General features: G+C 35.2%; 1 protein-coding gene across 1 annotated transcript; it reads right to left on the bottom strand.

Moving 5' to 3' along the window:
- Window positions 1-15: 15 nt before the first annotated feature.
- On the bottom strand, window positions 16-1,610 carry LOC149385745 (uncharacterized). Its single transcript, XM_089626107.1, has 3 exons — window positions 1,420-1,610; window positions 1,210-1,339; window positions 16-935 (listed from the first exon to the last, which is right to left on the bottom strand). Exons 1-3 carry the CDS (start codon window positions 1,550-1,552, stop codon window positions 41-43), a joined length of 1,158 nt encoding a protein of 385 aa, XP_089482233.1. The 5' UTR covers window positions 1,553-1,610; the 3' UTR covers window positions 16-40.
- Between the last annotated feature and the right edge of the window lie 15,329 nt (window positions 1,611-16,939).

Raw genomic sequence — 16,939 nt, 5'->3', positions numbered from 1 at the left:
AAAAATTACAAAAAAAAACTAGCCAGCTAGCTATATATATCTAGGGATTGATAGTGACAAACTGACCGTTATTAGATAACGGAGACACAGTTGATATGCTTGAATACGGCGATGAAGACGATGACAACAACGGTAACGAAGCCGGCAAAGATAACGGCAACGAAGACAATATAGCATCAATGTTGAATGGCATAATAACTTGTGCTTGTTGTGGAGATTGATCATGAGAAGAATTTATCACGTCCAAGCCAAATAAGTTGTTATCATTACGATACTCAACATTATTACTACTATTATTATTATTGATTGGATCACATAGTTTAGGCAACATTGGTATTGACACATTAGTATTCGGATAATTAATATTATTTATTTTAGCTGATAACAGTGTCAAACTCTGGTCAACGAGTTTGTCGCCGGTCTGGCAATAGTCCAAACCACCCATGAAAGTCTGATGATCATTCATTATTAGCTCAGAAACGTTATTACTGCTTAGAGATGGCCATACTGTGGAATCACTAAGCATATGATTAGTGGGGTTTGGAACTAAAGCCGCGAGATCATTATTGTAGTGAAGGAATGGTTGAGGAATTTTAGTGGGTTGATGAGAATTAGTACTAGTATTAGTACTACCGAGGATATTCATAAGATCGTTATTGATATTATTATTAGGGCTTGGAGTGAAAGTGGTGAAGAAACCAGCTGGTGGTATTGATTCGGTAGAAGCGGGTGTAGGATAGTAGTGAAGAAGATTGTTGTGATGATGACGATGATGATGATCATGGAGAGAGAACAAGGAAGGAACGAAGTGATGATGGTGATGGAGATATTGATGATCATGATGAGACAAAAGCTTCTTTTTTATGCTTGAGTTCCAAAAGTTCTTCACCTCATTGTCTGTCCTTCCTGGTAAGTGCTTTGCAATCTGAGCCCATCTGTTTATATATACACTCAAATGTTATAAACACATACATATATATATATATATATATATATATATATAAATATATATATATATCGTATATATATCGTATAGGCAATTCATGACCGTATTACTACATAGTCGATCGTCACGGTCATAAAAGTTATTGACAGTCATTAAATCGTTTAACAGTCATACCAAGTTTCTACGACTCATAATCATATAATCCTTATTTGTATATATATTTATACATTATTTTGTAGTAGTGATATGAATTAAGTATATACCTGTTGCCTAAAATGCTGTGAAGCTCAATGATGAGAGAGGCTTCTTGAGAAGAGAAGCTTCCACGCTTGAGGTCAGGTCTTAGATAGTTTATCCATCTCAATCTACAACTCTTTCCACACCTTTGTAATCCTGAAAAATAAAAAATAAATGTCAATTAACTGTATGTACTAACTATATATTAAAGTGTATAAATGTAAGAGAATTTTTACCGGCAAGTTTTGGGACAGAACTCCAACATCCATGGCCATAGGTTGAAATGTAGTGAACGAGTTTCTCATCTTCTTCTGGTGACCAAAGCCCTCTCTTTACCTTCTGTTTATTGCAACATGAGTGATGTCCCATTTTTGTTTTTTTAGGTCTGCTTTCACTTAATGATCAACTCTTCTTGTTGTTGTTGATGTGTGTCAAAAGAACCTACCAATATTAGGGTTTATATAGTGACCAAAAAGTGAGAAAGAGAGAGAGAGAGAGAGAGAGAGAGAGAGAGATTATTATTAGGAGAGAAGGAGAGTTGGTCGAGTGATATTATCACTATTGTGATCTAACATGTTGGAAAAGAAAAGAAAAGAGAATATAATCTCTGTAGCTCTCTAACCACTACTATAACAAAAGAAATTACTAATTGATGATGATGGATAAAAAGATAATAGTAATAATGATGATGATAATAATAATAAGAGAGATTATATTGGAGAAGAAGATGGATACGGAGGATGTGAATTTAATGTTGGGAATAAAAAAGAGAGCTGAGAGTTTCAGTATAAGCTGCTGTAAGAGCTGTGTATGGCTCTAAATATCTACCAATAATGAATCAACACGTGCCACCATTTAGATCTCACTTTGGACTTGTCTGTGCGATAGATAATCTTATATTACCTTGCTAGTCTCAAGTGTCAACTCTCGACCAAACCATTTTTTTGTTGTCATCATATCAATATTGTGTGGCTTATGATTAGCTTCCTTTGACAAATGTAGCCAAGTTCTGGAAGTGTAATGATCTCTCAGCTGATCCAACGGACGATATTCCAAGTCAAAACGACGATGATGGTGATTATAGACTAACATTAATTGAACAAAAAAATTAACAAACACTTACAATTTGGATTTCTCATTGTGACATTATATATTTAACCTATTCTTTCAAGGGTTTCCTATGTATGTATATTAGTTAACGTACGACTGATCTCTCTACCAACTTTATTATAAGCTAACTATCCACTTTTGCCAACAGATATTAATTTAATGTTCATATATTTTAATAAGGTTTGTAAGCTGTAACATAATAATAGAGTTTGCGCTCCCCTAGGAAAAAAAAATCTTTGACATATCTTCTTTTTCTAAAAAGCAAATGTAAATACAATAAAAATTTAACTTTGATCTTGTGGGGTTTCACTTGTTTATTTTTATTTGAAGAAGGACCATACATGGAATCAGATCAGAGAAAAGTGTAGCCATGCAATTTTCTTCTGTTTACAACTTCTAGTTATTGGACCAAGAAATGAAATAATAATTGGGGCAAGGAAAAGAGAAAAAACGAATTAAGAGAATGAATTTTTTTTTTTACCTTTAATATATTATTGTTCACACCTATATTTAAAATTTTAAATAGTTTCATCATATATATATATATATGGCTAAGAAAATACATAAACGAAATTGATTCATCACCTCATTATGAAAATTAAATTTAGCACATCAAAAACCACTTGTATACCCCAAATATCTGATTGCTTGGCCCATGTCACATATGTTACATACTGTTTATTTTATAGAGACTACTGGTACCGTTGAATTTTGAGCTTTAATCTTAGAAATATTGTGTTATCTATCAATATTATTGAATCGCTTTTATAGTGTTCATTTACTCTATTGCCTCTGTTGTGATGAGTTGATCTAAAAAATCTTTGGGGCCTTGATTCAAATTTTATTTGCTGGAGTATGCTCTAAATTAAGGCTATTGTTTTAATGACATACAAGTTTTTTTTTTTTTTTTGAGGAAAACGTTTGTATTAAGGCTCTCAGGGAGCAAGGGCCAAGTCGGCTGTAAGGAGGTCCGAAATACAGGGAGGGGGGGCGTCCAACCACAGAGAGGAGTGGTGAGATTTAGCCCCCATTGAGGCAAGCCGATCGGCCACACAATTTCTGGTTCGCCGGATAAAATGGAAAGTAAAATTACATTGATGATTGATGGTAATGATATCTTCAGCAATCAACCTTTCTTCCTTAGCATTCCTGGACCCGTCTCGGAGTAGCGTAACAGCAGTCATCGAGTCCGTCTCCAGTTCACAGGAGGAGAAGCCGTGCCTGGTCGCGGTGATGAGGCCTTCACGGATAGCCATCAGCTCAGCCGCGAGCACCGAGGAGGTATGGCGAATTTGGCTACAGAAGGCGAGACAAAAGGCGCCGTCTGTGTCTCTGATACACCCTCCGATGCCACCGGAGCCGGAGTCTGGATTGAGCGCTGCGTCGGTGTTGAGCTTCCAGCGCTTGGTAGTGGAGGGGGACCACGTGGCGGAGCGGGCAGGGCCAGGTTGCCGAGGTGGGGAGGGGTTGAACAGCGCGTAGTCCTCGGAGAGACCTACCGTTTTGCTGAAGATAGCTGCCATGTCGGGTTTTCTGTCTTCGTGGATGAGGTTGTTCCGGTAAGACCAAATCTCTCATGCCATGATGGCCAACAGTCCCAGGTTGTCGAGGGACAGAGGTTTCGTAGCGCGTATGATCGTCTCCCAAAGGTCCTGGTCTTGGCATTGATCCAGGATGGTCTCGAACGGGGAGTTGACCTAGGCCGCCTCTACCAGGGGGCAAAAGATGAGGCTGTGGGATGTATTCTCGTTCTTGAAGCCACAGAAGCGGCAGGTGGGATCGACCGGGATGTGCCTCCTAGCCAGGTTCCCTCTTGTGGGAATGTAGTTCCGGCAGGCGCGCCAGAGGGAAATCTTGATCTTGGGGGGAGGGGGCTTAATTTTCCAGAGGGGCGCCCACAGAGCATTTGGCAGGGCGAAGGAAGAGGCTGTAGAAGATGAGGCGATTTCCATTGTAATCCGGTAGCCACTTTTGACCGTATAGATTCCGTTCTCCTCAAAGTGCCAGATTATGGAGTCTTCACGCCAAGAATCGCAAGGATCGTCTCAGCCTCGAAGGGGAGGAAAACAACCCGGATTTTAGCGGCATTCCACTCTCCTGGGCCAAGAAGAAGCTCTTGGACTCTAGCGTTCGCATGGAGCCCGGGTGGAGATTGGACCGTGAAGCTTGAGGGGGAAGGCAACCACCTGTCACCGTAGATGGCAATCTTCGAGCCCGTTCCAACTCTCCATCTCCAACCTTTGTCGATGACACCGCGGCCCCATAACAGGCTCTGCCAGACATAAGAGGATCTATGTTTTGGAGTAGCCCGGAGGATGGAGGTGTGGGGGTGGTACTTACCGGCGATGACTCGGGCCACGAGGGAGGTTGGGTTACGGGCAAGGCGCCAGACCTGCTTCGCAAGAAGTGCCCGATTAAATTCTCGGAGCCTCCGAAATCCAAGACCGCCGTCTCGTTTAGCTTGGCAAAGCAGTTCCCATCGAGCCCAATGCATCTTCTTGGAATCTTCATTCGACCCCGCCCAAAAATCCGCACAAAGACTCTCAATGGCCTCGGAGATACCCACCGGGACCATGAAAGTGCCCATCGTGTAGGTGGGGATCGACTGGATGACTGTCTTGATCAATGTCTCTTTTCCCCCCGCCGAGAAGCATCTAGACCCCCAATTATTGAGTCGTTTCACCACTCTAGACCGAAGGAAACCAAATTGGATGCGTTTAGTACGGAGGGTGAAGGTGGGAAGGCCAAGGTAAAGGTCAATTCCGGTTCGAACCGGCACCCCGAGAAGGCTTTGGATCGTCACTTGCACCAAGCGGTCCGTATTTGGGGAGAAGGTCAAGGACGATTTGTCGAAGTTGACAAGCTGCCCCGAAGCTTTCGAGTATCTCTCAATGCAGCCTATCAGACTCCGGCACTCGTCATTAGTAGCTTGGAAAAAGACCAAATTGTCGTCGGCGAAGAAGAGATGAGAGATGGCCGGGCTAGCACGTGCAATACTGATACCATGGATGGCGTTCTCATTGACTTGGTGGTGAATCAGAGACGAGAAGCCTTGAGCGCAGAGGATGAAGATGTAGGGTGAGATTGGGTCGCCTTGGCGAATCCCACGGGAGGGTCGGAACTCCGTCGATATGTTGTCTTTGACGAGCACGGAGAAGCTGACGGTAGATATACAGTCCATGACCCGGGAGATCCAGCGAGTCCCAAATCCCATACTTTTCATGATCCGCCGGATGTAGGACCACTCAATACGGTCATACGCCTTGCTCATGTCGAGCTTGAGCGCACAGTAGCCAAGCTGGCCCTCCTTACTTCGAGCCCGGAGCCAGTGGTTACACTCGAATCCAAGAAGAATGTTATCGTTGATTTGTCTCCCCGCAACGAAGGCACTCTGGTTCTCATCAACGACCCCCGCAAGGAATGGCTTGAGATGGTTAGCAAGAGCCTTAGAGACGATCTTGTAGATGACATTGCAGAGAGCAATCGGTCAAAAATCTTTCAAATTCTCAGCTTTCTCAACCTTCGGAATGAGAGTGGTGAGTGTTTTGTTCCACTCGGCGACGCTGGCCCCATCATTCAAAACCCGCAAACACGTATCGGTGACACTCCACCCTATGGAATCCCAGTATTTCTGGAAGAATAAGGCTGGCAATGACATACAAGTTGTTACAGAACTCGGCCGAGTTCGTCAATGATGTATGTCATGTAACTATATCAAGGGCCAATTAATTAGAATTTTAATTGAATTTGATAGTTTTAGAATTCAAGGATTTTGTCTATCCTAGTCATCAATTTGCACTTCTAATTCTCTCTCTCTCTCTCTCTCTCTCTCTCTCTCTCTCTCTCTCTCTCTATATATATATATATATATATATATATAATGGTACACCATGATGGTCCTTTGTTTGGTATGGATCATTACGAAAGTGCTCTAGTTTCTCTTGTACACAAACGATGAAGCCGTTTGTGACAAAATGTGTATGCCTTGATTTCGCAACATTTGGAATTTACGCCAAAAGGACATCCCCCATTTGGATGCAAAAATCTTCACATGCGGCAACACAGTTCACTATCCAAGGCCATCCAAAGCATCACGATAAGTAAACATCTATAAAAAATAAGCATATACTATAAAAATACATACATAAAGAACAACAACTTAACTTACGTCGTTGATCAATATATTCATTATAGGGATCAATATACCCTCGTCATATTATGCATAAATCTTACATTTGGACATCAAGATTGTATTGAAAACATTGATTGTGGTAGTAAGCTACTTCAAGTAAAGGATGATGTATTTGCTTCCTCCACTTTTCATTCACACTACGTCCCATATCTTTTCTTGAAGAGAGACAAATATTTTACAATTACCTTAAATACATCACAAATCATTCCAGAAGTTGAACCGACTTTGTTGTCAACAAAAATGTTGAGTTGCACACATCACCGTATGCTCCACAATACTTTCGACACATATGTATTTTTAAATGTATAAGTCTCCCACCATTATGAAGTGAACATGTTTCATAGTCGTTGCTCACAATTGCATACCCTTCTACACACCATGACATTATGTGCTGTGAATTTCTATGTCGTGTCCTTTAACATGTCGTATGTATATTAATAATCTTTGATACTGTTTGACACATTAATAGACTTCAAGCCACTATCTCGCAAAGTAGAAGATGATGTTCAAGATGCTTAGTTTGTGGTCTTTGTCTATTCATCTGACATCATCATGCAATTGTATTGCTCCCAAGTAGGTCGTTGTGGATCTATGTATTTCTTGAAGTCTTCAACCTCCGTCGACAAGCATGCATCCACGATATCATATGGCGAGAGAGAGTTAGCACACCAAGAAATGTAAATAACAATAAATGTTGAAATCACATCACAATGACTTTAGACTTGTAAATTTATGCTTACATGTTTCCGCAACTCCATGCATCATATTCTTAAAATAATGATTTTAGCCCATCATATTTTAGAAATTGAGTTGGAGATGTAATTTGACCTAAGAGGAAGCCGTCGAGGTTGTGAGCTCTTACTATGGACATAACTTCTGAGCTCTATAACTAAAAGTGGTTACGATCCAATTTCAGACCTAGGGATGGAGATTTGGGGAAAATTTTGCATAATCTTGCATCTCACTTTGATGAAGTTAACGATTAATTGATGGGAGAAGCTTTGATTCTTGAGTCGAAAAACAAATCAAGCTCAACAAAGATTTGATACCATAATGAAATTACGAGAAATAGTTGAGAGAATAACTAAAGAAGAGAGAAAGGTAAATGGCTCGTAATGATTTGTATTGACTATAAGTTAATAGAAGATTGATACATGAGTTTAAATACACATAATTAATGAGTGGACTAATCTCACCAATTGAAAATATGTGTGAGTATGAGAATCTAACGGTGAGTGAACTCTAACTAAGCTAGTTGGTACGTACAAAATTGAAAGCTATAACTTAATGCACATGATTTGTGAAGAAAAAAGAAGTTAAATCAAATATCTACGAACAAAAGTGATGACAATAACAATTAGATAAATGAGAGACAAATTAAGGATATAAAACAAAGGGATAGAGGGGGAATGAAAGTTAAGAAAAATATAGTCACGCATATATATATATATATATATATATATATATATATATATATATATATGTATATATATATGTATATTATAATGACTATTGGCCAGAGAGAATAATAATAATTACTCAAAGATTGATTTTTAATTGAGAATAACCACTACACTAAATAAGGGTTTTAGCCGAGACATTTGTCGTGACTAAAGCCCGAAAAGTTGCGATTGAATTGGTTTCGGCCACGACTTTAGCTGCCACATTTGTCGAAGGCGGAAAGACGGCGTAAGAGCGCAACACACACACACACATATATATATATATATATATATATATATATATAGAGAGAGAGAGAGAGAGAGAGAGAGAGAGAGAGAGAGAGAGAGAGAGAGTCCCTTAGTCGGAAGACGATTTTATAATTTTGAAATACAGATAAAGGCAAAAGGTGTTTGGATAATTTTATATCGTGATTTTAAATTTTTTTTAAACAAGATTTGTTTTTATTTAAGAGTATATATTATGAACAAGCCCAAGCCTAGAAAAGTTAGAAAAAAAATCATATTCAAAATTTGATATCGACTATAGATATATCGATTCATATTAATATAAATATCAAATATTATTTCAGTACCTTCAAGAGAAATCGAGGAAGTTTCATAACTTATAATGATATCCATGTTGCTATCCACCATATATTTCTCTTTTTCGATGGAATGATTAAGATCACATTAATTTCACAATAAAGCTTCATTAATTCTTTAGTCTCTAAGTTCTTAATATCCTTAAGCGTCAAAGCAAAAGTCAAGTGATCTTAATGTTATCAAATGAAGGACCAACCGAAACTATATATCTACTGTATTTATGTATCGGGGCCTTCTGTGATGATTTAAGCAAGATTCCCGGGATTTGAAACTCTTCCTTTAGAATAATTGCACTGATTATCATGGTCACTATTTATAGAAACTAATCATAACGAATAAAAAAGACATCAAAATTTTCCGTGGCCCTTAAGAGCAACTCTAATGTTGTTGGAAAATTTGCCTATTATAACACATCATAAAAAATTATATATTTTATTTAATATTATTTTTATATCATATTTTTATAATATGCTCCAATACAAACATTTTTAAAGTTGTCCACTTAAATATTATTTTAATATATTTTATTTCTTTTTCACTTTATATATATATATATATATATATAAAATATTAATAAGCATCGATGTCATATTTGAGCACCATTGTCCTGATAATTATGACACTTTAAAGTGTTCACAATGCAATAATAACTCAAGATGCTATCTACATAAGTTCCACCTAAGCATAATTACTTCCCATTGAAGATGCTCTAATAACACTATGCAGACATAAATCACTATTAAAAAGTTTTATAAAGTACGATAAATTGTAAATCAGTTTTTTTTATAAAGAAATAATCATGTACTTCAATAATAAGCTATATAACACCCGATATGAATTTACCCGTCAATTTCTATAAATTTAGTAGGAAAATAGCTTGAACATTAGGTACGACATGTCGCACTTAAAGGTATGATTATTACTTTATTAGGTGCGACATGTCGCACCTAATGCCTTTAGTGACAGACCTTTAGGTGCGACAAAAAAACTGGTATGATTATTACTTTATTAGGTGCGACATGTCGCACAAAGTCGCACCTAATGTCGCACCTAATAAACTATTATGTGCGATTTTTGAGGTATTTGGTGCGACAATCGTCGCACCGGCCGGATGACTTTTTTTGTCCTAGTGTATATTCATCAATTGTAATTATATAGCTGAATAATAATAAAAAAGAATTTGTTGTAACTGTCTCTTAGTTTTTTTTAGATTCTAGTCAAAGTTTCATTTTATTAAGAAAATATATCATCAAACCGAAGTAAATTAAATTAATTGTTTAAAAAAAAGAGTGAATTATTGAATTACTGGCGTAATTATCACTAATAATAAAAACGCATCTCAGCATTCATATTCGTCAATTACAAAAGATTACAAAATTTAATTTTTGTAACAAATTTGTGTCTTTTTCAATTACTTAATCATCAGTCAACTTTTATATTTACCATGATTACTAATTGAATCAACAAACTTATTGAAACACAGATATTTACTTACAGGTAACATTCAAGTAGAACCTTGCTAAAATAGTCAAACTTAAAGGATCATATGAGTGGTAAAAATGAAATAATAAAGGATTTGCTATACCACCACCAACAACAACACCAATAATTACGATAATTATGAGCAAGCACATGAGATGGTATATATTGAGGAGAAAATTAGGACATGGTCATTATAAACGTGCTACGCTAAGAAGGAATATATTGGACTAAAAGTGGTTATTTAGAAAGCTGTGAAAATGAGAGAGGAAAGTATAGGAACCGCTATCTTTTTGGTATGCTTTGAATTTACGTTTAGTTTAATTGATAAAAAGGTTATTTCTTTTGGACAGCCAAACAATAAAGTGGGCTTTTTGCATTGTGTTCATAGTACGATTCCCTAGCGTTGATCAACGCATATATTTATTATGTAGCACTGATTTGAACGTTCTTTTGTCTGATGTTGGAAATGCTTTTGAGTCAAGCATGTATATATTATATACTATATATTGTAATCTATTTAATGTGGATTGTCGATAATGGTTCAGTTATTCATTAGAGCAATCTCTAGAATCCTATGATAGATTATATATATACATATAGATAGCTGTAGAATCTAAGATTGAGACTATGTAGGACATTTAAAATTGTTTCGTCTACTTTGATTCTCATATAGTATATTTTATAGATACTTTCATGTTGGATTTATCGTTTATAAAGTGTATATATATATATATATATATATATATATATATATATATATATAAAATACTATATAGTAGTACTGAAAAGGTTGAACTCGTGTATTTATAAAGAAAGATGAATATGATCAGCTTCTTTACGGAATCGACATGATTAAGTAATGAACTTGCCCTATTTATTCCATTGAAGTCATGCCATGATGCATGTATATTTAAACTAGTTAATAGCTAATAATAAGTCATGTTCAAATATTATAGTACAAAGCTATTTGTGCTCTATTATGCCAATTGATTAATTTTGATTAGCCAGTGAGTGGACTTAAAGGTGATTATCTTTTTTTTAATACTAATTTTATTTGTATGTGCATGTATTATATGTGTACATGTGTGTGTGTATATTATGATGGAAGAAATTAAACGAGATTCTTAACTTATTGTTGCACATGCTTCAATTAATTGCAATAGACCACTTTTGCCTTTTTTGTTCAGCTATTGAAGGACACAAACTGTTTAGTGATTTTTGTTTTTTTCCAGCTTTCTTGAGGAATCAAAGACAAGTACATGTAGAAAATTATGAGGAACTATTTGTAATTCTTTGTCCTCTATTGAATGGAGTTTGATTTTTGGTATAGGTCATTTTCAGCTTCTTTGATTTACGATCTCCCCTAGATAATCTCTTGAATATTGACAAGTTTAGTTCATATGCTCAAATGAAATAAAATAATAAAAAATAAATTACACTAGTAAAAACCTCTTTCACAAACTATATAATCAATTAAACAAGTTCAGAAAACCTAGAGGATCATATTTCATTATATATGATCCTAAAACTTTGATGTTTAAATAAACCAACTCTCTCTCTCTCTCTCTCTCTCTCTCTCTCTCTCTATATATATATATATATATATATATATATATATATATATTATCTGTAAATATATCTCGGATTAAAAAGCTTGATCATGTATGTTAGAGGATAGCGTGGTTTACTACCTTCTCTTACTGTCGTTTATTACTGTAGTCGTTTTATGTCTTACGACAATTATTTATTCGTTTGTGTGTCGTTTAGCTCTCATCAAGTTAGTTACAATTTGTTGCTCTTCTACTCTGTATATATTCTGAGCTTGAGGTCATTGATGATTAATCGAGGGTTCTTCTTCTTCTCTACGATTCTCGTTCATTCTCTCTCATTACAATGTATTTGAAGCAAAAATATCAAGGTGTTAAATATATTGTTTTTTTTTGCTCTGATATCAAATGTTATTTTGAGTTATAAGCAAGGTCGAAGAGCATAAAATTATCTAGTTGCAGCCAATTATAATAATAATAAAATAAATAAAAACTAAAGTGGAAAACTAAAGTTAAAGTAACTTTAAATATTCCAATTTCTGTCTTCTTTCTTGAATCCATCATAGTCACCGATGATGTTGGAGACATATATATTAGTCTCATAACTACTCCTTAACCATTATCCCTAAAAATATACATAAAAGGGAAAAGAAAAAAAAAAGAATATGGAGCTTCCATTCGTCTACACTAATGAATTATTATATGCCAAGAAATGATTCATTACATATATAACCTGGTAATAATCTAATTAATGTGAATATGAAAGATAAAAAAAAATAAAAAACCGGCATGATTATATATATATATATATATATATATATATATATATTCCTATTTACCAACAATAAGTTTTACAAATTTTACAAATATGACAACATCCTAATCATAAGATAAAATAGTGATAATAATGGCATTTTTTTTCTTCTTCTCATCATGTAAATAGAAACAAAAAAACCTAGACTATATGACCCACATAAAGTGAGCAATAAAAAAAAAATAAAAAAATAAAAAGGTAAGACCCTTATGAGATACCCCATGACTCAATGTTGCCCCAGCATTATTGCCTTGCTTTCCTTCTCTTCATGGCATTCACAAATTTACTCAAAACTGAAGAAACAACTAAGAAAGCTTTTTCTTTTCCCATACCTTTTTCTTTCTCCAATTTATCACTTCATGTATTTCCCATCAAAATTATTAATATTTTACAGCTTTTTGGGTCATCCTGATTTCTTGCCATTGTTAGCGCATATACCCTAACGTCACAAAAAAACCTCCTTTGTAGGCCATGCATGTAACGTACGTACGTGTAGTAGAGATAAGTCAAACTTTATAACGGACGTGATACACACACACGCACGCCAACCTGTATATATATATATACTTTCCTAGTTTGTGTCTCTTAAATTGCAGTCACCTCTGGAAGAAACCGACCCTTGAATAAGCATGTACGTGCCTTTATCATAGCCTTTATTAGCTTCATTGAGCTTTATTATTCATGATATAACTTTGCTTTCAGATTGATTGAAAATAAGTAATTAGTTACGAAAGCGAGATATGAAGGTTATGGACGTTCTTTCTTTCGTATTTGCATGAAACATTAATATAAATATACGTGCAGTTATAATTGTACACATGCACGAACATTCGAGACAAAGCTACGTTAACTAACTAACATGTGTTTATTATTAATTAATATTATTATATAATATTCATTATTGTTGTTGCTGAAACCGAGTTAATAAAGGAGTGTCTTAGCTTAATTTACATGATTAAAATAGTGGACACTCATTGGAAAAGGAAAAAGGGTGATAAGAAATGTCCAAATTGGCATTAATTATGGACCTTGTTGATCATATTTGTGATGGTCCGGGAATATTTTCTTTAGCCGATATCTCTTCTTTACATGTTAATTATTCCGTCTATAAAGTTGGGCTTCGGAAGTCAATTCGGGAATCAGAACCAAAGTAGGGTCGTCTTTTGAAGGGATATTATACAAAAAAAAAAAAAAAAAAAAAAAAAATCCCATAAAATAAAATAAATCTTCATCGGGGTTTCTTTTCAATTATATTATAGAAAATATATGGAAAATTTATAGAAAAATTATCTTGAACTTTTAACACTAAATTTAACTTCTAGTGTATTTAGTAATACTAATCAGCAGCTATATATGTAGCCAGATTAAACTTCTATATTTGAAAAAAAAAATATAGATTCTATGGTTTTCGATTTGTGCATGGTTTAAAAAAGAATATCGTTTCAAATTCTTTTTTAGTCAGCTAAAATTAGCTGTATAAAATTTCGGTTAAAATCTAGGTTGATTGATAACCATATAACTCATAGAGGTCAAAAAATCACTTCAAAGGAAAATTATGAAGAAAAAAAACTGGTTAGAACAATCAACAGAAAGTTTAGATTTAAATTGAAATTAGGTTAGCGTCGGTTTTCAAAAATATAAATTTATTAAAGTTAAGGAAGTGGTGCTATGATTTTTGGTCATATCTCTCTCTGTGTTCTGCAGCACTCAGAAAAGTTTAATTTTCTTTCGCCATTAAAATTTACATTGATATATGCTAGAAAGTAAACGTTACACATAAACTAAAGGAGAACTTATTGAAAACAAACAAAAAAATTGAGGAAACAATAAAAATTATAGTTTAAGGGACAAACAAATTTGTATTATAATTTTGTATAACTTTTGCTAAACAGCGTTAAAAAAGTTATCGATCATCTACTAATTAATTGGTGGGGAAATGAAAGCCCAGCCATTGGATCGGCGTGTAATTTGAATAACTTTTGTGTGTTGTGTTGTGTGGTATGTGAGTAGGAGTACTAGTACTAGTACTTACCATGAGAGTCCTTTCTGTTTTGCTAAAGCTAGACATATTCGTTTTCCTTTTCAAATCGTATAAATAAATAAAAATTAAATTTCCCTTTTTTGGGGCTGTTTTAGCATGTAATTGCGGGTGAAAAAATATTTAATAACCAGGGTTTTATTGATCTTCTCTTGGCCTAGCCCTCTATGTCACCCATTGATCGATTCAGTTGGCCGACTTCAATATTCGTTTTATTTTTCTTTTTAAATAACGCGTTATATTATGATTGTGAAGTTGTCGCGTCATAGTAGGTTAAGATATCATTACGGTAAGTGTGACTTTATGAGATATATAAATAAAGCTTGGCAAAATAATATGGTACTTGAAGTTGATGAGGTTTAGAGTTGGTCTTGTTGAAATGATGTATTAAATATATTTTTATTGGAGAAATTAATTTGTTTAAACATGGGTTAAAATAAGAGCTTGAAATATCCAATATACTATGTCAAAATACTCTGCTAATTTTGAATATTTTGGTAGAATGATCTTGATATTTTGAACACGTAAGGCCTTTAAACGCCAGAGCTGGCCCAACTCTTTGGCCACTTATGCCATGGCCTAAAACCTCTAATTTTAATGAAAAAATAGCCTGAAAAAACCCTAAGTTCAAAAAAATAAAAGAACTCAGAAATAAATTATAATGTATAAGGCCCAATTTTTTATAATATATTTTATATGTTTTCAAAATAAGGGTCTCAAATTTTATAATTGCCTAAGGTCCCGTAGTACTTTGGGCCGGCCCTGTTAAACGCGAAAAGGAAACCTAGTATATTAAAATCAAATAAACGCGATTTTAGACGTGATTTGATTCTCACATCAAGGTGAAAGTGCAAATGTTTCGGATGCAAAAAGTGTTGAATATTTTTTTAGGCTCCCATGACAAACACAAGTTATTGCCGTTGAATGTCTGTAAGCATGTCACATAAAATGACGCGCCTTTTGACGGGAAAAGAAAAATACATGTGATTTCTCTTGCCTGAATCACCGTTCTCCTTTTGGTGGATGATATTTAGACATGTGAAGTCGATTTTGTATTTAGAAAATTGGTTTTTTGAGAGAGAGAGAGACTCGATTTTGGGTGATTATAGCTAAAAATATACGCAATAAATCACGTCTAAATTTTTCAAATGGTGTAGACACAAATTCATGCGTCTAAAACATCTCAAATTAACCAAATAGTTAAATAGATGCCCATTGGAGAATAGATCTAAAGGAATGTGACTAAAGCCATGAAAAAAAAAATGTCAAGGCGAAGAAAACTCAACTAAGATGATTGGAGATTCCAAGATCTTGGCTACAAAGAAAATTCACTAAGTGATCAAATCACCATGGGGGAAGTCTCCCTAACTTATTCTCATGATAAAACGGTGTCACTCCTACGAGGTTGAGCTCTGAGCTCTTATTGATTATGAGGTATTAATTATTTGAAGATTTAGAATGAGTAATGCAAGATTAATCTAGATACGACAACTACCTATGTGAAGTGGGGTAGCTGCAAATGAGAATTAATACGACTTAGTTCTCTAAAATATCTTGTAGAACCAGACCACTCTTTAGGGAACATAACCGTAAGAACTAAACTTATGTTAGGAAGAAAACTATGGGAGATATGTGTTAATGTCGTTTTTTGATCAACACTTAGAACCGCACGGTTTGACTTAAGACCGGACCCTATGATTGCACGTATGTTAAAAAATGATGCAATCTCCAACCTGTCATATGTGTCTTGCCAAAAGTCGATCTCCATGTTCTTCAACTTGATAAACAAGAAACGTGAACTACAATGACGCGTAGGGATTTCTCCCGACGCATTCTGATGATCAACATTAGTCTAATTTCTATTTGTGAGGTGAGTGATGTTAAGCTCGTATCAAAGTTTCTAGGTGAGAACGAGGCAGAGTTTTTATAAGTCGAGAGAAACTTACCTTCAACTTGTGAGATATGGGGGTATTTATAAAGTACTTTGTGAGCTTGAGTGACGTGGTTGAAAACTTAGGACAAGATAGATGTAGATACTCAAGCTATAAAATGATCGAGAATTGCTTATCAGAGGGCTTGAAAAATGGCCATGACCAATATATATATATATATATATATATATATATATCGGTGGACTAGGATCTTAGTCGTTAACCTTCTCTTCAACCGTGGAACCATGACTATGTTAGGTCGTGAACTTCTCACCTATAGACTCAAGGTATGGTCTTTAGTCCAAGAATGAGTCAAGTCGTGGAATCAACGAGTGGCCATGGACTCGTGAGTAAGCTACGTTGTGGACCCCTCAGTCGTGAACCCAAGGAGTGGTTGTGGACTTGAGTATGAGCCATTTCTTAGCCTCTCAGTTGTGGACCCAAGGAGTGGTTGTTGACTTGAGTGTGGTTCATGTCATGAACTCCTCAACCATGGACTCAAGGAATGGTCGTGACTCGAGAGTGAGTCATGTTGTGGATCCCTAAGTCGTAGACTCGGTGAATGGTCGTGGAAGGTTGATGGTTATGGAATTGTGT

This window comes from Urtica dioica, chromosome 9 (assembly GCF_054948205.1).
Source record: "Urtica dioica subsp. dioica isolate 48M chromosome 9, U.dioica_male_clone48M_v1_H2, whole genome shotgun sequence".
Lineage (NCBI taxonomy): Eukaryota > Viridiplantae > Streptophyta > Magnoliopsida > Rosales > Urticaceae > Urtica > Urtica dioica.
The sequence above is the reverse complement of the archived record's forward strand: the minus strand, read 5'-3'. Positions and strand labels throughout refer to the sequence as shown.